This window comes from Neolamprologus multifasciatus, chromosome 2 (assembly GCF_963576455.1).
Source record: "Neolamprologus multifasciatus chromosome 2, fNeoMul1.2, whole genome shotgun sequence".
Classification (NCBI taxonomy): Eukaryota; Metazoa; Chordata; class Actinopteri; order Cichliformes; family Cichlidae; genus Neolamprologus; species Neolamprologus multifasciatus.
In genome coordinates, this window is record NC_140440.1 from 33,579,609 (window position 1) to 33,603,630 (window position 24,022).

The 24,022-nt window shown below is 39.6% G+C and overlaps 2 protein-coding genes across 3 annotated transcripts in view; both read right to left on the reverse strand.

Moving 5' to 3' along the window:
• Positions 1–18,718, reverse strand: part of sytl4 (synaptotagmin-like 4) — a 24,194-nt gene extending 5,476 nt beyond the window's left edge. The window contains exons 1-16 of one of the 2 annotated variants that reach the window (XM_085130281.1): positions 16,505–18,718; positions 15,118–15,307; positions 12,003–12,218; positions 9,123–9,232; positions 8,891–8,990; positions 8,624–8,806; positions 7,703–7,817; positions 7,537–7,627; positions 7,335–7,429; positions 6,329–6,421; positions 5,679–5,857; positions 5,217–5,319; positions 4,353–4,514; positions 1,948–2,053; positions 1,769–1,877; positions 1,446–1,654 (exon numbers count right to left, since the gene is read on the reverse strand). In XM_085130281.1, the coding sequence (XP_084986407.1) occupies positions 1,446–1,654; positions 1,769–1,877; positions 1,948–2,053; positions 4,353–4,514; positions 5,217–5,319; positions 5,679–5,857; positions 6,329–6,421; positions 7,335–7,429; positions 7,537–7,627; positions 7,703–7,817; positions 8,624–8,806; positions 8,891–8,990; positions 9,123–9,232; positions 12,003–12,218; positions 15,118–15,236 (1,990 nt within the window). In that variant the 5' untranslated portion in view covers positions 15,237–15,307; positions 16,505–18,718. The remainder of the gene's footprint in view (positions 1–1,445; positions 1,655–1,768; positions 1,878–1,947; positions 2,054–4,352; positions 4,515–5,216; positions 5,320–5,678; positions 5,858–6,328; positions 6,422–7,334; positions 7,430–7,536; positions 7,628–7,702; positions 7,818–8,623; positions 8,807–8,890; positions 8,991–9,122; positions 9,233–12,002; positions 12,219–15,117; positions 15,308–16,504) is intronic. The other variant, XM_085130290.1, reaches the window with a different exon arrangement.
• Positions 18,719–19,395: 677 nt separating this feature from the next.
• Positions 19,396–23,353, reverse strand: tyw2 (tRNA wybutosine-synthesizing protein 2). Its single transcript, XM_085130324.1, has 7 exons — positions 22,877–23,353; positions 22,573–22,741; positions 22,280–22,478; positions 22,031–22,181; positions 21,845–21,954; positions 21,451–21,608; positions 19,396–21,053 (listed from the first exon to the last, which is right to left on the reverse strand). Exons 1-7 carry the CDS (start codon positions 22,927–22,929, stop codon positions 20,688–20,690), a joined length of 1,206 nt encoding a protein of 401 aa, XP_084986450.1. The 5' UTR covers positions 22,930–23,353; the 3' UTR covers positions 19,396–20,687.
• Positions 23,354–24,022: the final 669 nt, after the last annotated feature.

The following is a 24,022-nucleotide window of genomic DNA, read 5'->3' on the forward strand; positions in this document are numbered from 1 at the left end:
ATTCAACAGTTTTTTCTCAAAGATGCTTAATTTTTGTATTTTAGTTTAATTGTAAAACCCATTATATTGGCATGAATTTCAATTCAAGTCATCTTTACTCCACTGTGACATATTGCTTGCTTTTAGGCTGACCAAATGTTAATAAACTAAACGTAGAGCAAATATATTTTATATGAATGCAAATTTCCCAAACCCCTTGCTACTAAATATAGCACAAGGAAGCTAAAGCTTAGTCTTAAGGATCATTTTTCCAGTTGTGTACATTCTCCTTTTAATCACAATAACCTTCAAACTGTTATTTCTGTTGTTTTGTCTTTTAATCATTTGATTTTGCTGCAACAGCACATCTTTCTCCCATTACATTCCAGAAAGTTCTGCATAGCGTGTGATTGTGGTCAAATTTCCCAATGCTGGGTGTAGCTTGAACAAAGAGGGTAACATTTTACTTAGCAGGAGGAAGAAGCCTTACAATGAAAGCCAGACCTTAGAACAGTTTGTTTTACATTGTTGATTTCTGAAAACTGGAAGCAAAATTTGTATCTCAGTATGAGAGGTGAGGGGGACGAGAGATAAAAATGCTGTGCAGGCACACATAAAGGAACATGTGGTCACTCCTGTCCGATTGCCCATAAATAATATCTGACAAATGAATTGGTTATGTTAACAGGTTATGTTTTCATGTTTTGTAAGATGATTGTTTTGTTTTTTTTAAATACTGACTCACATTCCTTTGTGCATGTGCAGTTTTCAGTGCATGAAATGGGAGATGACGTTCATTGTGCTCATTTTTCATTCAAAAGTTCTTCAAACTTAAATATATTCCAGAGTCAGAGATGTTTTTCCTCTTTGCTTTTCCTTGTTGAAGTGCAGGGGGACTGGAGGGGCTTTTGTATCAAAAAAAAAAAATCATGCAACTTTAAAAGACACCCACAAAATTTAACTAACAAATACAGGTAATACTAAAGGAAGAGGAAACTGCTTAAAAAAATATAAAAATACAAATAATTAAAAAATACTGGCAGCTGCTATAGCTACCACCCAGTCTCTCAATGGATGTGCCTATGGTACACATTTGAAAATCCTAGGCAACTTTCTTCTTCACATTCCAAGATTTTTCTGAAAACTTTTGACCTGGATGTTGAAATAACTGAGATTCAAACGATCACATTAACAAACTTGGGTGTCCATGTTGCGCACCTGCCTGTTGCGGTGATGAAAATACCCCATCAGCCTTTTACAGGTGAGTGGCCGACCTCAAAATCTTTGTAGTTTAATGATTTATTCCACTTGCTGGCGACTAAGCAGCAACAAAGAAATAATAGTCTGGGTTATCCCCCCCCCAAAAAAAAACAACAAAAAAAACAGTCCATCTCATATATGAGCTTTAAAAGCGTGAAAAAAGGTGAAAAAGACGACACCAGGACTTCATAGATTTGATCATTTACCTTCTCCGGAGCTGAGGCGGACACCTCCCAGGAATTCATTGCTGTGCAAGGACTCTTTGTCCCACACAGTCAGCTCCAGACACATCTCCTTCAGCTGCTCCAGAGTCAGCGCCTTGTACACGAATGTTTCATTGTAGTGGGGGTTCAGGCTCTTCTTCATAACCGGAGTCTTCCTCTTTGAGTTCTTTGCCTTAGTTGGGAACAGGTAGCTGCAAAGCCACAAACACCAAACTAATTAAAAAAATACAAATTCCTGTTTAAAAACCACGAGTGCGTTTATTTATTTTTTTATTGGTTTAAGAATTGGACCGGTGATCACCAACCCCTTCACAAAGCTATCCGATATGCCTCCTGACTTCATTGCCATCAAATTCTTTGCCTCCTTTATTAGGACATGCAGCTCTCCTCCTTCCTCCACCCTGGCTTTTTTATCTGAACAGGAGAACAGACGATCTCAGAAATTTGAAGCAAAGCCAGAGTTAGAAACAGCCACTTTTTTTACCTTTGGTTTTCTCAGCCGTTTGCTTTTTAGGTGTGACAAACTTCAAGGAGATCATCAATTCCCCTTTGTACTGAGCAAAAGCTGAAGGTGGCACAACAGAGGCTGCCTGTTTAAAAAGACAAAAAAAAAAGAGTTAATTTGTACACATGCCAATGTACTAACAAGGAAACTCAAACCTGTAAATATATGAGACAACATCTGTAACAGCCAGGCTCTTTTCTTCATAGCTAATCGATACTGTCGCTTTGATTTAAATTGATTGACATTTGGGCTGCTCACTCTGGTCTGTAATGTGCTTTTTATTATTCTTGCTGCTTGCTGAAGCCATCATTTTGTCCGGTCTCCTGCACAAGGACACATGTACGTAGTTACTAAGATTCTCAGGTCTGCCGCTGCTTTCATCCAAATGCACTGATCTACAGGTCAGTAAGTTTCAGGGCGTTTTCCCACCTGCAGTGTTTAGTCCATTTATGCTTTGTATTCTGTGGCAAGGGTCTGTACGGGCTAGCATCTAGCTGTGAAAATCACAGTGAAAAGCTACAAACTCATCAATGAATTCTGACCAGATTTAACAACCTATAGGTGTTAAAATGCCCTCAATGAAAAGCAGCAGTCCACAGAGGAAGACTGCTAGTGTGGATGCAGACAACGTGTAAAGCTTGTTCACTGTGGCTTTATCTCTAAGTAATAAAGAAAAATAAATCCAGCAAAAAAGCAGGGCAATAGAGCACAAGCGCAAAAAAACCCGCTTCATCTAAAATCAGCCCTCACCTGGTTTTACAGTAGGGCTGCCACGATTAGTCGACTAGTCACGATTACGTCGACTATCAAAATCGTCGACGACTGATTTAATAGTCGACGTCGTTTGAAGCTTTGTAAGATCATAAAAGACGCAGGAATAAGTAGTAGGATTTAAGAGTGTAATAACGGACTGAAACAGAAGATGGCAGCACTGCATGTACAAGGATGACAGCTGCCGTTAAACTCCGAAGAAGAAGAAGCTGTGTCCCAGAATTCATAGCGCAGCCCAGCTCAGTTTCCAACAATGGCGGCAGCTAGTTAATTTTAATATTACTCTTATTATTCTTTCTGGGTCACAAAATAAACGTTTAGCATATTTTCAGGCGAGAATGTAGCTGTGTAAACCTCAAATATCTGCTCAGTTTATCAAGACACCACATATTTTCAAAAGCGCTCCGACGTTTTCGGAGATGTCTGTTACCCACTAGCTCGATAGCTAGCCGGGGGCTAGGCTCACTACAGCCGTGAGAACACCGGACTCCCGGCTTCAAACCCACCGCTGTCTTTTGCTACTCAGGTTAAACATGATATATAAGTCACTTAGATAACTTAAAAATGTTATTGTTTGGCTTTTTTGTAGTATTTTATTTGTTCCTGAGTAAATCGGTTTGGCTGAGATTAAAGTTATAGTTTTTACACAGCTGAATAAAGGTCAAGCAGACAGCTGATTATCAGAAGGTGTCCTGTTATATTTTAGATAGCAAGGAGTTTATTAAACCGAAACAATCTGCAAATTTAATTAAAATTTAATAAACTATCATCTTGTCTTTATTTTTAGAGTGCTGCTTACAAAAAGACTCCCATGGTATGATCAATATTTTAGAGATCAAATTAAAGTTACATGAGCTTCATTAAGATTTATTTACTGAACTTTCTATAATTAAACCTCAGACAGCAACTGCCAGCTCAGCCAAAGGTAATTTTCTACAGTAAACAGCTCAAACTGGAACACCGCAGTTAGTTTTCACTGGTTTTCACAGATCATGTGACTTTACCCAAACAACTACAGTTTATTGTCCATGTTGTAAAAGCCTGTATGATGCCATTCATAAAGGAAGAGACGTCATTCACAGCAGCGTTGATAGCCTTTGTACTAATTTATAATTCTGTTATTTCAGCCTGATAAAGGAAGGGGCTACCTGGTGCAGCTCTCCTTTGCTTAGAGACCCTTCATTCAAATTCTAGTTAATTCATAAAATGTTACATGGCTCTGGGTAAAACAGTAACCTCCAAAAGTGATGATGAGTGGTGAGGAAGGAGTAAATGTTTCAAATAGAAGGGAGACATCGCCTGTGTGAGGTCTCCTCACTTTAAAGTAATTGAGGTTTAAAGGTAACAGTGTCACTAGGAGAGGAATCCTATCAGCAATCACCTGCTGGCATTTTGCAGATAAACCAATTAAAATCAATATTTTAATTTGTTAACCGTTTCATAAACTGGGTGGGGCATCAGTGCATGCCCCCGATACGCAGTTTAAAATGTGTGCAAACTCCACCTATTCAGCACAACGCAGACGTACACTCTGCATCAGACCTTATGGGTAAATAAGCCATTTGTTGAGTTTCAACATAGCTACAAGAAAACTCCTTAAAGAGCTGCTCTACCTTTGCCAGGAGAGCCATGCGCTCCTCCTGTGGGGAGTCGAGGTCTCTGCAGTCCAAGGGGATCTCCACCTCTCCCAAGAAGGCGTTGCGGCTGAGGCGACCATGATGCCAGACTGATATCGAGAGGGAGCGAGTGGACAACTGAGAGCAGTTGATAGAGTACTGGTAGAAGAAGAGAGGAGACGTGATGATCAAAAGCCTGATAGATAATTCTCCAATGCGTGGCTTTGAGGAGCTTTTTAGCCCATAGTTGAACCTCGTCAGCTCACCAGGATGCCACAACCCACACAGTGATTCGCCGCTCACATTTTCAGTGAAATGTGTGTATTCACAAAAAACAAACCATTTTTTTTATACTGAATATGTATTGACCCATAACTGATTGACCCAAAATGCCCATTTTAAGCCAAACCCTGATCTGCTTCTGAAACAGCGGTTAAATAATATGATCTCAGGTGTGAGTGGTGAAATAATTCACACCACTGCTACTGCTTCAACCTCCAAATGTGGACATTTCAGTCTTTTAAAAGTAGACAGAAACACAAACTATGACATGAAAAATTGAGAGTATTTAACAACAACAAAAACAACATGTTGAGATGGATCTTTCTGGTTAATTTCCCTGTCAACAGTTTGCTACTCTGCTTAAGCCGACTCTACACTGAAGGCTGGGACTAAAATCAATATTTGACAACAGCTACTCTAATCTGCAAAGTCAATATCAACCTTAAGGTCTCCGTAGGTGCGGTCATTATTTGCAGCAGACATGGCGCAAGGTCGCTAATAAGGGAGCGTCTTTAAGTCAACAGGGTAAGATCAACAGTTGGAGTCCAGTTAGACATGAGAAAAATGATAAATCGTCACCTTTAAAGTCTCATTGTAGACTGGGTTTATAGTGTTTCTCTTGGTGCTGGTTTTCTTTTTGCTCTGGCGAGATTTGTCAGGGAGCAGATAACATTTGACATAGCTGTAACATAAACACAGAAGCAGGTCAAATCATTATTACGGCTCATCTGTTGTATTTCCTGACGAAATGCTGAGAAAAATGTACGTCTGTTGACACTCAATTTCCTGTGAAGCTCAACTAATCAGCTCTGGGATGTGTTTACTGAGACTCGGTAAACACAGTAACCGCTTATCGACATTGATCAAAGCTTTGCTTACATTACTGAGGGGTGTGTGTGCAGTAGAAAAATGTGTCGTTTTTAGGCACAATCAACAGTGCTGCTTAATCTGAAGGTTAAAGTTTGACTAAACTTCGCTTTTAATTTTAAATTCTGCCAGTTGGAGCTCGATGTAGGTTTGGAGTGTAGCGAAAGCTCTTACGGGTTGCAGACACTCCGTGCAGCATCGCCATAAGCCAGCTGATGACACTCCTTGATGAAGACCTGGAGGCTCTGGCTGCTCTCGTCGTAACTTACGGAGAACACAACATCTCCCTTCACCTCCACACTGTCAAAGTCTCCAGCTTCACTGTAAAGGCTCATCATGCTGCCCAGTGTGCTCTGCGTGATAACAAACGATCGTTAACAATGCCTGCATTTGTTTCAAGTTGATGACAAATATTCAATTTTAGTTAATAAGTGGAGAAACAGACTCAGTGCTTCAGTTTAAAAAGTAATAACAAGGGAACAAAGAAGCTACAGATTGAGAAAAATTCTAGAAAGATACAGAAAAATTGTTAGGGACAAATTGAGTTAAGCATTATCAGGATGGTTCAGAAATCCATATTAATAGCATTAAAGTCGCCTTGGTGACAGCTTTGCCTTCTATTCAGGCTCTGGTAACTATAGAAACACTTTGCTGGACTCGCACTATCAGTTTTGCACTTCCTAACGCGCTAGAGGATTTCCTGAGGTTAAAGATCCTTGTTCAGATAAGTAAGTATCAGCTCTGTTATGAGACACGTAATGAGCTGCACTTCAAAAGCTACTTGAGAGACCTAATGTGAGTTCTGAGAACTGTCATTACTTTACCTTTGAGCCACGCAGGCCGGAGGGATTTGAGTTCATCGTTCTTCTATGAAAGCTAACCAAGCTGTCGATATCTTCTTCCTCTTCTTCATCTTCCTGCGGCACCAAGATACACACTTAGCAAGTTTATCATACGCACACAGACTTTGAGACCCAGCAGAATCATCTAGTTTCAAAAAGGTATTTGAGGTTTTCAGAGAAATAAAAGTTGATTTAATAACCGTTTAGCTGCAGGATCTTTCATTTACTTTCATAAGGTCAGTGAAGATATTTGACTAAATACCCACCAAATTACCGATCAAACCAATGGCATTTTAATTTAAAGGGCAGAACCTATCAAAACTTATTGAACATCACCAAATGGATTGACCTGGATTTTGCTAACATAATGCACACTTTTCCAGCAAAAAAGATCTCCAATGATGGATGAAGGGCGTGCCCAACAGTTTCTCTAGCTTTCCAATTTACACTCACTTCACAAAGTGAGTGGCTAGCAATGTAGACGTGAGAGGCCCAGGGGTTAGCCTCCTGTTGCATGCCCAACCACCACCTTTATGCAAGTTATTACACAACCGCCTCCATCACTTAACAGACAGACAAAATTTCATCTGGAGGGACCGTCTTTGAAAATGTTCACAGTTATTGCTCTTTTAAAATAACAGAATGCCACCTCTCGCCTGCCTTTGCCGCTCAACCTTGTGAAAGTTAATCTGGCCACCACGAGAACAACTACTTTTGATCAAATCTAACAGCCCAGAATGTCACTTCTTCTGCCCTTGTCGTCACCTCTGCTGTCAGAAATCATCCTTAGACATACTTAAACATCCTCTGAAACTGGAAAGGTAGCACTGGGGATTAAAAAAAGGCAATAAAATGGTTGCAGGATCCGTTTTTGATGATTCTTTCACATTCTTTCACATAGCTACATTGATGGAAACAATGTTATCCTTGGTAATTAACTTTAATGTGACATTATAAAATCTAAGCAGCTACACACACACACACTCACCTGTATATCCAAGCCTGGTACAGATCTGCTCCTTTTGCCCAGTGATGCCTCTGATGTGTCACGTTCATTGCGCAGGTCCAGTGTTGATCCATACTCTGATGAACACACCAGCAATTAAATACATATAATAAATACAGAAAAACACACATTTTTGTTTTGATTACGGGGAACAACACTGCACATGTTAACAGACAATACAAACCTGCAGGTTTTGGGCCTCGCTTGATGCTCTTCTTAAAGAGTCTATCAACATCCAGCTCTGGGTTTAGGGTGGAGGATTTTACTTCTGCGACCTAAAGTGACCAGAAACAAGATGCGGTCAGAGAGGAAGGTGGTGAAAATATTTCAAACAATGAAAACTGTCTTACAGTGTTGATCTCTGCGTTGGTGGTTTCACGGCTGACAGTATCTGCTTTGATGGAGACAGTCAGACTGGAATTACTGGATCCTACTGGGCTGGTTTGAACAAAGCTGTTCTCCGTCCTGGTTGGCAAAAGAAACAGACATTTAACAACTACAATAAAGACCTTTTTTTGTTCTAATATACAAATAAAAACTTTTCGTTTTGTAAAGAAGTCCCATTAGCCTCAGATTTGTGTTTCATTTCAGTTGTGTGACCTCAGTTCTGAAATCGAGAATGGGAGAACACTTTAATTAAAATTACTTTGGTGGATATTTGAGGCCTGTGACCCTACTTAGCATACAAACTGGAAACTGCATTAGAAACAAGCCCCCAGCTGGGCTTCCTAATTTAGATGGGATATTATGCTGTTCATGATCCCATTTCTAAGGATATAGCACAAATCAACACATAATTATACTGACAATAACACGAACAAGTGTGAAGTCCAAGGTCAGATATGATGGAAACTTTGTTTAGATATACTAGGGCCTTACTTTGCAATAGTTTCTCATTTTTTTAAGTACCAACACAACTTAGAAATGATTAACAACTAGGTAAATATAGGAGATTAAATATGCTGCTTTACTATACTGCAACATCACTGAGAATATTTACATTATAATAAGTTCTTTCTTTAGTACACAAACATTTCAGGCTTAATAACAATCAAATGTAGGTTAAAATGGCTGTAATTGCTCTACTTTCTCATAACGCTGTCACATAAATATCATTATCTGTTAGTTTAAAAATACAGTCTGAGTTTTTCAACCCCACTTTGATCTTAACGGTGTCAGACTAAATACTCTACTCAATTAGGAGCCAAACACCTAAATGTTGCTATTCCGGTCTCAAAAATTGCTATTTGATCAGCTACACCTGGGGGTACCTTGGTTGCTCAGGCTCAGGGGTCACACGGCCAGACTCCGTCTCAGTTTTAACGCTGGCTATACTGGAACTTTCTACAGACTCCGTGTCACTGCGATTTGAGTTTGATTGGACCTTTAATTCTTCCTCCTTTGATTCCAATGATGCCCTTGAAGTGATGGATCCAGTATAACTGCTTGAATTACTGTCAACAAAAATGCGAGTTTAAGAAGTGGTTTATGAACATTTTTAAAACCAGACAAAAGTGATGTTAAGAGTGACAGCACACCTGTTGTCAACCATCTGAAGTTTCTGCTTCGTCAGAGAGGGACCTGAATTTATTTCAGAACTACTCAACAGGACTTCACCTGTTGTCTCTCGTTTCTTCGCTACAAACACAGAACAAAAAACAAACAAGAAAAAAAAAAAAAAGTGAACTGGAACGTCACTGCTCTGACTGCAGGCCGGCTGATGTTTACATAACTAGCTCAACAGTTCTACTTCCTGTTAACTGTACTCACATGGCTGCTTCTTTCTCAGGGATACTCTCACTAGGTCATGCCCAGGTGTTGTAGAGAAACGGTTGACCCGCTGATCGTAGAACCAGTCACCCGTCCTTTTCTTGACATCACTAGAATCCCATATAAATATTCATCAGTTAACTAACAGATTTGTTAATGGTTATCCAACAAGGTGTGAGCAGTATGTGACCAATATGTGAGAGTGCAGAACACAACATATATAGTGATTATCCTGAAAACAAGCAGTTCTGGGTTTTCATTGATGTTTCTGTTAATGCCAAAAAATGTCGCAAGACAACGAGGAGAGGAAGAGATGAGTGGTGAGATACATTTCACACTGCATAGCTGATCATCAACAGATGTGGTTTGCAAGACCAACAGTGATTTTTCATAGAAATTATGGCTGCCACGATTAGTCGACTAGTCACGATTACGTCGACTATCAAAATCGTCGACGACTAATTTAATAGTCGACGCTTCGTTTGAAGCTTTGTAAGATCCAAAAGACGCAGGAATAAGTAGTAGGATTTAAGAGTGTAATAACGGACTGAAACAGAAGATGGCAGCACTGCATGTACAAGGATGCCAGCTGCTGTTAAACCCCGAAGAAGAAGAAGCTGTGTCCCAGAATTCATAGCGCAGCCCAGCTCAGTTTACAACAATGGTGGCAGCTAGTTAGTTTTAATATTACTCTTATTATTCTTTCTGGGTCACAAAATAAACGTTTAACATATTTTCAGGCGAGAATGTAGCTGTGTAAACCTCAAATATCTGCTCAGTTTATCAAGACACCACATATTTTCAAAAGCGCTCCGACGTTTTCGGAGACGTCTGTTACCCACTAGCTCGATAGTTAGCCGGGGGCAAGGCTAACTAGAGCCGGTGAGCACACCGGACTCCCGGCAAATCGTTTTCAAACCCACCGCTGTCTTTCACTACTCAGGTTAAACATGATATACAAGTCACTTGGATAACTTTAGAATGTTATTGTTTGGCTTTTTTTTAGTATTTTATTTGTTTCTGAGTAAATCGGTTTGGCTGAGATTAAAGAGATGCTCGAGAATATCCTCCGGTGTCCTGTTATATTTTAGATAGCAAGGAGCAGACAGCTCAGTTTATTAAACTCCACCGAAACAATCTGCAAATTTCATTAAAATTTAATAAACTATCATCTTGTCTTTATTTTTAGTTAGCACATACCTTAAACACTTCAAGCTGTAAGCTAATGATAGTTATATAAGAGCAGATGCTGCTGGTGCAATAATCTGTACGTTTTACGTCCAATGGATGATGATCTGATTAGTCGACTAATCGCAAAAATAATCGGTGACTAGTCGACTATCAAAATAATCGTTTGTGGCAGCCCTAATAGAAATATTTAGTTATTTATTACTACTGTATTGACAAATAAAGTAAAAATCTAAAACAAATGGGTTAAACCAGATACTCGGTCTGGATGGCACCAATAATATTGTGAGAAAGTTTAGAGTCATTTTCACCAGGATGTCCTTTAACGCACACATAAAACAAAGCTTTAGGACTGCCTTCTTTCATCTGTTCAGTACGGCCAAAATGACATAATAACATCTCATTACTCCGTTACTCCAGAGTTGGACTATTGTAATTACCTATTATCAGGTTATTCTAAAAGCTCATAGAAAGCCTTTGGTCCAAAAACACCACAACAAGCACTAACAGGAGCTAGAAGGAGAGATCATATTTCTCCTTTGTCAGGTCCCATCACATCTTAAAGACCTCTTAGTATCATATTATCCCTATAAACAACTCAGACTGCAGGCTTACTTCAGGTACCAATCCCTTCTCCTTTGGAACCAGATCTCAGTTCATCTTCAGGAAACACCCTCTATACAACTTTTTGATAAAGCTCATATTTAGAGCCAGATCAGATTAACCTGAACTATAATTTTGTAATTCTGTTACAGGTTTAGGCTGCTGGGGGCACTTTGTATTATACACAATGCAAAATAAAACCTAGCAAATCATCATTAGTCTCAAAAGCAATTCATGCGCTGTCACTTCACGTGACAGAGCAATTCATGTGTCTGTTGAACTTGGATGAATACCAAAAGCAGCTCTTCCAGTGGCTAGTCAAAACCTCCCAGATGCTGTCCGCTGACTTATCCAAGTTACACAAAAATGTTCATGTATCATAGAAGTGCCTGACATGTAGGAACACCCCAGAAGACAAACAGCTGACTGGCACTGTGTCACCTGGAAACCTGAAGGACCAATCCTATAGCATCTTTGTAAGCCACTGCAAACCTGCATCAATGATGAGCTATATTCACAACTGAGCTACTTAATGGACAGAAATGAATTGAAAGGCCACATATTTCTGAGGCAATGCAGACTTTAAAGCTCAGTGGGCTATCATACTCAAGAATTGGCGAAACCAATTTTTCCTGGTTAAGAATTGGCTTAACCAGGAAAAACTGGTTTCGCCAATTTAAATAAAAATGTCAATAAAAATCTTTTACCCTTCAAAGAGTTTTAATTGCTTTAATATGTGATTAAAAAATTACCATTATAATTTTGTGGTCAGTATTTGCATTCAAAACGACACAAACTGCTCTCAAAGTTGGAAAGGATTTTGGACAAGGTTTGAAATATTTCTTTTCAGCCACAATGGGCACCTTAAATTATTCTGAACCAATCTTATACATCGTCCTAAAAATATTTATTTGTGTGCAAAATGTGGAAGAAAATCTACAGCTGAAAATTTAAGTATTTAAATATTCAGAAGCACGAATGGGAATCTTACTTGGGCTTGGAAATCTCTCAAATATAAAACATCAACCTAACCCCACACACCCTGTTTTTTGAAGATACAATATTTGTTTAATTTAAAACGTTTCTTACGATTCTTTGGCACACACGTTGCACAGCCAGGATCCATCGGGCAGGACCATCCGGCAGTTGCGACATACGATGTGATTGCACATCTTACACTGGCTGGAAAAAACAGTCAGTCGGCTCAAAGGCTCCAGGCATCGGCCACAGCTATGCTGACTGTATTTTTCACTGGCACGTTTGGCCCCTTTCCTCTTAACATCCTGCAGCTCTGTCTTCAACTTCCTGAGCCAAACACGGCACACAAATGCCACATAGTCAGTTTCACTTGAACAGTCATATGGCAAAGTAAACATTTTGCTGGATTTCTTAAAAAAAAACAACCCAACAACCCAAAAACAAACAAACAGTACATGAAGTAAGTTTTTAAACATATACTTTTTGTAAATGTTAAAGTATAATTTTATTTCAGAACTTGTGGTCATTATCAAGGTGTAGTCCATAAATATTACTCAATTATTGCAAAGCCTGAAATGGTAAATGGCCTGTATTTGTATAGTGCCTTACTAGTCCCTAAGGACCCCAAAGCACTTTACACATCCAGTCATCCACACATTCACACACACGATCACACACTGGGGCTCGAACCGGCAACCTTCCGATTACAAGGCGAACTCCCAACTCTTGAGCCACGATAATATAAAGAAGTAACACTGCGAGACAAGAATTATGAAATCAAAATAATATGTACAGTGTCTTTGTTACTCAGCTTCTAGTGTAAATTTGTCTTGTGCATTAAAGAACTCGGGCGGAATGTTGTTTAATTTTTTTAAATACTTGTGCAAATAAAATGAGACATTGTTGCTGATAACAAGATTAGACTTTACTGCAATACTTCACTTCAGCAAAATATGTTAACTTCAGAGGGCAGGTGGATTAAATTCGTCTGCATTAAGCAAAATTGTCAGTTTTGAACAAATTTCTAATCTGTACATGCTGACCCACCCAAACACATGTTTACGACTTACAGTGGACAACAACAGAAAAGATTTACAAAAGCAGGACAAATGCCTAAAAGGCTTAAATATCTTAAATTACAGAATAAACTTAAGCAATGAAGACTGAACATTATAAACACTAGAAATTAAACATCTTAGCAAAATACTGAATGTGTCTCAATACAGTCAAAATATTGGTCTCAGTTCTCTATAGCCGAGTCCTCAGTCTAACAATCCTGCACTGAAATCTTTGCAGAGGTTTCTGGCACGACTTCGCCTGCTTCCAAAGTGCACAGTCAGGTGAAGCTTTAAGTTCTTTTTCTTTAACAGAAGAACTTAAACTGCAACAACACTTGCATCAAACAGGACATGCATGCATTTTTTTAACCTTACCGAACACCTATACTGTTTAAAATATGTTGTCTATAATATGTTTTATGATGGGCCAGATGAAGGCCACAACATGAAACATATCAGATAAACAATAATTAAGTGGTCTATATACTGTATGTACTGCCGGAGCTTTAGCTTCTTCAGGTTCTTTTGACTAATTTTATACAGTTGCAGTTTTTAAAATGTCCTGGTGACCACATCAATGCTAATGTAGATCAGACTTTAATATAAGTGCAAAGTTTTGTTGTTTTTGTTTTTTCCTTTTATAAAGAAGGAGCTTTGAAGCAGAAACACTTCATGCTTCATATGATGCACCGAGTGTTTCTTCTACACACCTCTTCACTCTGTATGTACACCACTTTGTATTCATTAGTCATTAATAATCTCTGGCTCTCTTCCACAGAGTGTTTTATGTTTGTCTTTCTCCCCTTCCTCACACCCGGGTCATGGTAGGTGGCTGCCCCTCCCTGTGTCCTGCTGGAGGTTTTGTCCTGTTTAAAGAGAGATTTTTTTCATCCCACTGTCACCAAGTGCTTGCTCATAGGAGCTCATCTAAATGTGTGGTCTTCTTTTCTCTTTACAGTACAAAAGTGCCTTGAGGTGACTCTTGCTGTGATTTGGTGCTCTATGGATAAATATGAGTTGAAGTAAAAGTGAGCAGTCTCAGATACTTTTCAAGATGCTCGTCAAGCGCCAATACCTCCAGAACGACTTAATGATATCTAGCACTGCACAGTGCACTGTTGCCTCATGGTAACAGGGTCCCTACTTTGACGGAGTTTGCATGTTCTCCCCATGTCTGCATGGGTTAGTCGAGGTAGTTTGACTTCCTTTCAGAGTCCAAAGACATGCACATTTGGTTAACTGGCGATTCGAAATCAGCTGATGTTAGATAAAATGCTTTACACGTATAGCATGAAGTTCTCTACAAATATATTTTTAGTTTTAAGCACTCTGAGTGAACAGTAAGTGTGGAAAAGCACTACATTGCAAGTACATTACAGTGTTTTCTTCATAATGATGCAAGACGGGGGACCTATGAACAAGGTTTCCAAACAATATTAAATAGATGAAAACAGAGGCTCATTCAGAAAGCGACTAAAGCAATATCTGTGGAATTTAATCCAGTCGCAACTGACACATTACAGTTTTTGATTGCTATTGTTATTTTATTGTATTAGTTTTGTCATTACATTTCTTTTTGTTAATATTTTGAATAGATGTGCACTTTGTTAAAACTAAATGGAATTCTAATAAAAACAAAACAATCAGCAACAGTCAAACAATGAATCCAGATGCATCTAATACTGTAAGAGACAGCAATAAGTATCTAGAGCCAACACATTAACAACAGTGACACTGACAGTGTTTTTGTTTTGTTTTTTTCTTTAAAAAAAAATCAGATTACAACATTTATATCTTTTGTTCTCCTATTTTTGTCTATGATTTTTTATCTATGAAAACCACAAAGCCACCACGCCAATATTACTTTAACTGGATTAAGCTACTATCATCCAGCTCTTAGTTGAACCCTGACAATAAATATCAAGTCCCCACAAGTATCAAATGCCAAATGGGCATATTTCTAAATAATTAAAATATTATCTGAAAAGTTGAATATAACGCATGGGAATACTTTTGTGAAGTAAAAATGGCTAAAAATAAAACAGAATAGAAGTGCGGTAAAAAAAATAAATAAATAAGCGGCAGATATGAGTTGATTTTGGTTCTTCTAACAACTAAATAACAAGTGACTAACTGACAGGTGTGAAAAATTAGGAGCCTCTTCTCACCGCACACGCTGGTCCTCAGCCTGTCTCAGCTTCTCATCTCGTCGCAGCACCTCCAAGATCAGCTCCCGCTCGGATTCAGACAGGAAGCCCAGGTTTATCATGTCAACAGCCTCTGGCATGGTGTCTGTATCCAAGAACCCTTAGTGCAGGTGAACTGGCTCAATCGAGTCACTTTTACATTGAGATGTCACTGAGGACAAAGCAAGAACATCAGGAGTTGAGCGTTTATGCAAAAAGTGTTTTTTTTAATTAAACCTTCCAACTAATGCTTGACTTTACTACAGGACAACCTGCTTTCCTATGATCTCCTGTAATGCAAGCTCACCAGAGCCCTTGAGTGAAAACGGGAACTTAGTGACTCGATTCCCTGTGACGACAACACAGCCAGACAGAAACAGTTGTGTTTATGTGGTTTTAATCAAATAACTGGGAGACGACTGAGTGACTTTTCCTTCTTCCTGTTGGCTTCCATACAGGGAAGTTGCTGCTGCCAGTATGCCATCCTGCATAACTCAGCTGGAGATTTCTCATTGGATTATTTAAATCTCATGCCAACATCAACAGCAAAGCAAAGCTTGCCTGGTGGGAATACTGATAAAACCACCAGGAATACTTTCTATTTCAAGAGATGACTCTGGAAGTTTCTGGCTGAAATGACCTAAAGAAGAACCAGGATGTGAGAGGATTTTAAAATCCCACAGAAAGCTTCTGCCGGGTGAAAGCAAAAGACAACATGAACTTGGCTACGGTGCATGGTTCCCACCCTCTAAGGATACAGAGAGCAGGGTGGAGTTCAGGAGCTGAAGCATTAATTTAAATCCAGCATCAGCCTTGTCATCTGTCATGTCCCCATCTGAAACTTTATGCTCCATTTAAACTCCCTGCAGGGTGATTTAGGCGGGAGCAAAATGAGGCAAGCTGTGAGAAAGCTCCCGTTTCTAAGCACGCATGGAAAACGTGATAACTTCTTCCTCATTGTTTGAATGCCTGGAGCTTGTTATTGTGATATGAGGGGTTGAACAATACCTGCAGAGCAACTTAGTGAGAGAATAAGCTTCAAGGAAACAATACTCTGAGTTCGTGAGGCACGTAATTCTTTACCAATCGTAAACATAAAGGGGGTAAAATCATTAAACCAATAAACAACGCTGACAGATTTAAATACAGACTGAAAGAGTTAAAAAGAACTCGACTATGAGTCGCTAACTGCGCCTTATCTGAAAGTCCAATTAACGCTAACGTTATATCAAAAAACCGCCTGAGACTTCCCTTTTTCCTGCTGTACAGACCGGTCTGTAAACTCTACACGTCACAACTGTTGCGAATTTTACTAAATAAAAATAATTTTTAAAAAAGCCTCGGACTCATTAAAGGAAATTAAACACACCTGTTGGTAGAAGTCCACGGAGAACAGCCACTATACGACTCGCAAGTCACTCCCGTGAGAAAACACAGGCAAAAGTGATACCAGCAGCACGCGAGCTCACCGCGCGCTCACAATCACACAGCTGTACTCTGCTCCGTGGTTAAAACATAACCGTGCTCGAGTCTCCCTAACTGCTGACTTTGTGGCGGAAGAGAAGTAAAGTTTGCAGGAGACGCTCAGGAGCGCCTCTCTCTCTCCACATTTTCCATGACAGGTGCTTTTCCTTTGCTCTATTTACCGGAGGGCTGGGTGTGGAAAATCTCGCCCATATCTTGGTTTCCTTTCTCCCCCCAAGCTGTTTTTTTTTCTAATCCTTGGAAACTTGGAACAAAGAAAGTGCATGCATATGCGCTTTTCATTTTGCATTTTGCATAAAAAAATTGCACGTAAATGTGTGAAATTCAATATGCAAACGAGAGAGAGAGAAGCACAGCAGATAGTTACGCATAGTTGTAATACCTGGCTATTATTTGTTGTTAGGGCACAGCCATAAGAGAGCAGACAACAAAGCAAATGATTTCTGAGTTTTATAAAATGACAGCAGCTTTTAAGCCTGAAACACAGGTCGTTTAAATTAAAACAACAACAAAACAACAACAACAAACTTTCAAAGTCCTTTTTGGAAGAAAAACTCCTCCCCTTCCTGTTGTTTCATGTCTTATTTTACTGTAAAAGTCCAAAAAATGTTTACTTAGTAAACGCATTTTTGATTATAAGAAAAGGAGTCACTTGAATTTATTACCACTTATCCCTCCATAAACTATTATTTAGTTTTTCAGTACATGTAATGTTCTGTTTGTTTTCATGTCTGTTTGATAACTGGGCGGTGGTAGTGACCTCAATCTAAGGCAAACCTAATAAATCTATAGGATTAAAACAAGCTACGCTACCTTGCTATTCTAACTAGACCATGACTTTGATACATGTCAAGTGCTTCAATATTATTAACACATTTATATACATAAATAAAGAGAAATAGGATGAAACAGACAGACAAAGAAGGATAAATAACACATTGGAGCACCACAAGCCAGATTAGCTTCATCGCTCCATTGATTTCTCCAGGAAGGATGGACCCAGCCATCCGTGCAGAACATATCCCCCAATTAAGGTTCAAATCTCTCGTATCAACTTAACTGGATTCAGACCACATGCCTGCAAAAAGCCAAATCATATGATTCACATAACTTCTGAATGTATGAAAACTGCATTCTGCAGACATTTATTCAGGCTTTTCCTTTAATATGTCATGCATATAGGTCATGGTAGTAAAACATCCCCCCTTTAAAGCAAACAAAAACAACAACAACAAGGAGGGTTGTGGATCTTTAATCATGGCAGATTTATGACTAATGCAGAATAACAGTGATAACAGTGTATTTCCTTTCCAATGCAGCCACCCTCAAAGGTACTAGTAATCAAACACACCTGAGAAATAGTACAACACAACAATGAGCTGCTCTCGAGCAAGGCACAGCCTGACTGTCTCTAGCGGCTCGCTGGTAACACTGTGACTCTGGTGAACTCGTGAAAGGGATTGAGGATTGCAACTAATTCCCATGAACGAGGAATTTCCAGGGCCGGTCATAAGTCCCGTGCACAAAAGTGAGGCAAGAAACCTGAGGCCTGCACTACGTTCAAAGCAAGTTCACATCTCCATACATTAGCCACAAGATGAGGCAAACCTACGAAGGTGGTTATAAACTCAACATGTGAACCCAGTGTTTCTCATAATCCAGCTACGAGCATGTTCACATGCCAGAAGAGTGCATATTTTAAGATGAGCAAGGTAGAATATTAGAAACATATGAAGAAGTTAAATGCGTCTTGTAATACAGCTACTGCAGGCAAAGCAGCTGCATTAGGAATGTGCTGTATTACAAGATGTGTAAATTCACAGATTAATCAATATTAAAGCTCCAGGACATTCAAGAGTCTCACATGACTACAACTGCATATTCTGTTAAGTTAACCACCTACTGTTGGATGTGTGCAAGATGATTTTAACCTTATTCTTTCTTTCATAGCAAGCTTAATGTAAGGCAAGGCAAGTTTATTTGTGTAGCACAATTCAACAACAAGGTGATTCAAAGTGCTTTACAGATACATTAGAAACAAGAACAATGATTTAAAATTGATTAAAACAAGCAAACTGACTGACTAACTAACAAACAAAACAGTATATAAAATCAAAACAGATAAAATCAAATCAGATAAAATCAGTAGTTAAATGTAAGTTTTGAAATTTAAGCTTAAGTGTGGATTTGGTGTTTTATTCAAATGCAGCTGAGAACAGGTGAGTCTTCAACCTGGATTTAAATAAACTGAGTGTTTCAGCTGATCTGAGGCTTTCTGGGAGTTTGTTCCAGATATAAGGAGCATAAAAGCTGAATGCAGCTTCTCCGTGTCTGGTTCTGACTCTGGGAGCTGATAAAAAACTAGATCCAGATGACCTGAGGGATCTGGAAGGTTCATACTGGGTCAGGAGGTCACTGATGTATTTTGGTCCTAAACCATTCAGAGCTTTATAGACCAGCATCAGAGCTTTAAAGTCTATCCTCTGACGGACAGGCAGCCAGTGTAAAGACCTCAGAGCTGGACTGATGTGGTCCAGTTTTTTGGTCTTAGTGAGGACTCGAGCAGCAGAGTTCTGAATGAGCTGTAGTTGTCTGACTGATTTTTTAGGTAGACCTGTAAAGATGCTGTTACAGTAATCAAGCCTACTAAAGATGAATGCATGGACTAGTTTTTCCAGGTCCTGTTGAGACATCAGATCTTTTATCCTTGAAATATTCTTGAGGTGATAGTAAGCTGATTTTGTTATTGTCTTAATGTGTTTTTCTAAGTTTAGGTCTGCGTCCATCACTACACCCAAATTTCTCGCCTGGTTTGTGGTTTTTAGGTGTATAGATTGAAGTTCTCTGGTGACCTGTAATCGTTTTTCTTTGGCGCCAAAGACTTACCTCAGTTTTGTTTTTGTTTAGCTGGAGAAAATTGTGGCACAACCAGTCATTAATTTCCTCAATGCATTTACCAAGAGCCTGTAAGTAAATTAAAAAAAAAAATTTAAACCAAAAAAATTCAATTTAAAGCTTCGAGTGTTTAAAAAGAAGGCAGATAGATTTCTTAGTGCCCAGACATTTTCATCACTACACAAATGCATGGCGCCACCTCATCAGAACTCAGCACATCTGCACCTAAAGGAAAAAGGACAGTCTTTTAAAGATCGCAGTGTTCAAGGAGGCATCTACATCCACTGTCAACAAACCTAGAACCACCTAAAATGCATCTTGAGATCCGTTCCCAGATGCTTCAACCCCCACTCACAAATTGTCTGAGGTGGCTCACATGACAGTTAAGTGGGACAGCGTCTTTCACACTTTGGCCCCAGTGAGTCAGGCCTTTTTTCACATGATTGGGTCAAGGATTCTCAGGAACACCTCCAAGGGGATAATCCTAACTAGGGGTTAAATACCTGAGATTCTATAGCAGTTGTTTTAGAACTAAAGGTGCTTCCTGGATGAGAGACAAACGGTATTGATGAACCTAAAGACGCCCAGTTGTTTCCTTTCTAAGCACTCAAGACTACCATGTCCTGGATGACTGAGAACTTACACAAACATATTCAATTTAAACCTGTAACTTATGTGAGCTTATCAAGTACAAAGCTTTGTTGCTCTGTTCTAGGATCATATTACAATATTAAGGATTAGAAAAAAATGCGTTTGAACTGCTTTCAGCTAACAGAAACAACAACATATGACTACAGTTTCTCCTGAGCATCTACATTTCTTAATCGTGCTCACTGAGGAAAGACAAAAACTAGACCTTCCTTCTACCTGCGCACGTCCATGAGCCCATGGGCTTTTCCACAAGGTAAGGTCAGCAGCATAGGTTACCCTGGCAACGCACCCAAAGTAAGAACTGAACCACCTTTGCAAAACTGGAGACCCAGGGTTAACCCCAAAGTTACGTTGCTAAGCCACTAATCCTGCTTTGTAGTGCAGGCCTCTGGATAAATAATGGTTGCGGTTGGTTTGTCACAGCCTGACAAATGATTAAACCAGCTTGTGTAAGGTTTGGTTAGAAACGTCTGTTTGTTTAACACCACAGTGTCTGTTTAGTGTTTGTGATGATTGCTTTCTCAGGAAGGCCTGCACTCCAAGTCCAGCACGACATGGTGAACATGAGGTGCATATGACTTAACGTGCTCGATGTGCTGGATGTTTGTTGTCCACCGTGTACCAGTGAAGTCCTTTAAAAGAGAAGCGAAGTGCTTTGCCGTGTCTTCGGCCCAGGCCCGCCACACCTCTCTGTCTGCTTTTTTCCCAGAAACCTTCTGGGGGGCATCGCCGGCTGTACTGTGCTGTACTGGCGAGGTAACGTTCTGGTGTATATGTAAAACGCCTCCTGTTGCTCTCCTGAGCAGTCGACAGGCGACAGGCCAGCCGTCCTCAGAGCTCGGTATGAGACCCAGGTTCACTCGGTCAGCGACGCCACACAGCTGGAGCTGGAAAAACAAAAGTTAGACAAAAAGAGGTGATTACAAAAACCTGTATAGAGTATCTTTTTTTCTTAAAGCGGAAAAAAATGCAATTATATTTTTATAATAATGGTAAAAACTCAAAAGAAACAGAAACTTGCTGGTCACACTTGCTGATGATCATTTAATCAAGAGGATTTAATTAGCAGTGCCTGGCTGATACTTGCCTTCTTAATTAAGGGTAAGTAAGGGTGTAGGTACGGCACACAGTCCTGAGAAATCTATCTCATAGTTAAAATAGATATAGTTTTTATTAGAGGTGGACTTTCTCTGATGAAATGATCATTTCCCAAGGGACCAATCTAAAACTGTAGTATATAAACACCACATGCGGCATAAGATATAACGAATCGATGAACTTTACTTGGCGATTATCTCCTTGGTGAATCGTGCAGCGGTCAGACACTCCGTTTGCCTCGAGGTTTTTCTTCAGAGCTTCGACTGCGTTGGGGTTCCACTCACAAGCATGAACGCGACTGGCCTTTGCATGCACCAGATATGGGAGAGTGAAGTATCCAATACCTGAAGTAAGGCACAGATGGGAAAATTAAACAACAATATGCATCATAATTTGGTTGTTTTTAGGTAGCACACAGCTGTAAGAGCAATAGTACACGAGCAGTGAACTCAGAATTCAAGGAAACAACATCAACTTTATTTCATATCTACTAAAATGGGTCCTTTTAACCTTCAAAAAGTTACATTTACCACAGATTCCTTTTATTGCAATCATATAATATTTTTTCCAGTTTTATTACCTGCATATAAATCCACTACAGTCTCCCCTCTGCAGTCAAATCCAGCCACCCGGAGCTTCTCTGTTATGTTTCCAGCCGAGAACATGCACTTGGTAACATCAAACTCATAACTGAAACAAATGTGAAGCACACATTTTAGTCTAATAAGCATGTCCCCAAGTGCTGAAATCTATGACTGATTATTACCTAATGCCATTGTCTACATGTTTGACCCAGCTGTGCTGTCCGAGCAGCATCGTCACCTCAGGAGATCTAAATCCATCTCTTGAAATTCTCCTGATCTTTGCTAGGCGCTTTGCTCCCAGTCTTCTGGCCACTGTGCTCCAAAGCTGTTGATCTAAATGAGTTAAAAAGTAGCCAGTGAGCCTCCTCATGAATTATTCTGTGCATTTAGCGGTAAAGTAAAACGTGGTGCAGTTTGAGATCAGTAGCTACCCATGTTTTCCCATAATGGCAGAACAAAACAAGTGTCTCCCAGCAGGACTAGGTCTCCATGTCGCTGGAAATTGCGAGGGATGTCTCTCTTCAGCTCTTCTGTCCATCTTTCACCATGAGACTCCAACAGCTCCTGGAGGACTTTCTCCAGTTTACTACCACTTGCCCTCCCTTTCTCTTTTTTTGACTGCAGAGCAGACTGTGATGAAAGCAGGACAGAAATGAAAATATTCACAAAAAAACAAACAAAAACAAATCACCTATTACATTTTAATTCGTTCAGCTTTAATTACCTTACTCCAAACTACTTCAAAATCATCATCTGAAGCCACAGTGGTCCTGAAAGACTGAAGATCGAGCTGGGACAAACAGGATGCTAAAATGGGCAGGAGGACTGTCCCATTTGAGTCTTTCACTAAACTCAAACTCGGGTCCAGAGCCCCTTTGGACTGTAGTGACCTCCTGTGAAATAAAATGCATGTTAAATATAATGTCAAAGTTATTTCAAACAGGCTGTTTGTTCAAACTAATCAGCTCCTTTTGATCTAATGCTAATTGCTAGCTGCCGTTGATAGCAATGACCAAATCGTGGATTACCTGAGCTTCTGAGCCTGACACTGAGGCACACGAAGGCATGGCACACTGTCCATCTGTAAACAAACAAATCAGCTCTATTTACGTTTAGATTACGATGCAAACAAAGACCAGATGCACGTCAACAACCGGGTAGAAGCTTCCCTACTAGACACAACCCGTGTTTCCAGTCGGACTGTTATGCCGGACGGACAACTGCGAAAACAAGCAGTTGATAAACCAAAAATATATTAACAAAAACAGCACCCGGCGAACACATTTTTAATGTTTTTGTCTCTATTTCTTTTACTGCTACAACTACAGCTTTTCCTCGATTAAACGAGGCCAAAAACCATTAAGTGATAGCCAGTTTTGGAGAAGTTGCTCGCGGAGCCCAATAGATGGAGACAAAAGGAAGAGAAATCAGAGGGTAAGTTGCGGATGGTAAAGCAACTTTAATGTAAAGCAGACTAAAAATCCTCCAGAATCAATCTAAAACTAATATCTATAATAAGATATAAAAATTCAACTGTTTGGGTTTATTCTTAGTGGGCCTTTATTTATATTGTATTTGTGTAATATAGTCAAGTTATTTTGTAGGCGTTTACAAATGCAACAGAAGCATCAGTAGACACGTGTACTCAAAGGCCACTTTATTAGGTACACTTTACTAGTACCTGCAGACCTTTGCAAACCTTCATGGCATAGATTCACCAAGGTGCAGGAAATATTTGTCAGATATTTTAGTTCATGTTGACATGATAGCATCACACAGTTGCTGTTGATTTGTTGGCTGCACATTCATGATAGGCTGTGGCATTTAAATGACGCTCACTTGGTACTAAAGGGTCCAAAGTGTGCCAAGAAAATGTCCCCCCACACCACCATTACCAGACTGAATGATTGATACAAGGCAGGATGGATCTATGCTTCCATGCTGTTCAAGCCAAATCCTCATCCTGTCATTTGAAGGAGCAGGCACCGTTTTACCATTGCTCTGTTGTCCAGTTTTAGCAAGTCCCTGCAAAATGTCACCTGCTTTTCTATTCTGATCGGAGTGGTACCCAGTTTGGTCTTCTGCTGCTGTAACCATCTGCTTCGCTGTTCAACATCTTGTGTTTGGAGATCGTCTTATGCAAAGCTTCGTGGTAACAAGTGTTTATTTGAGTT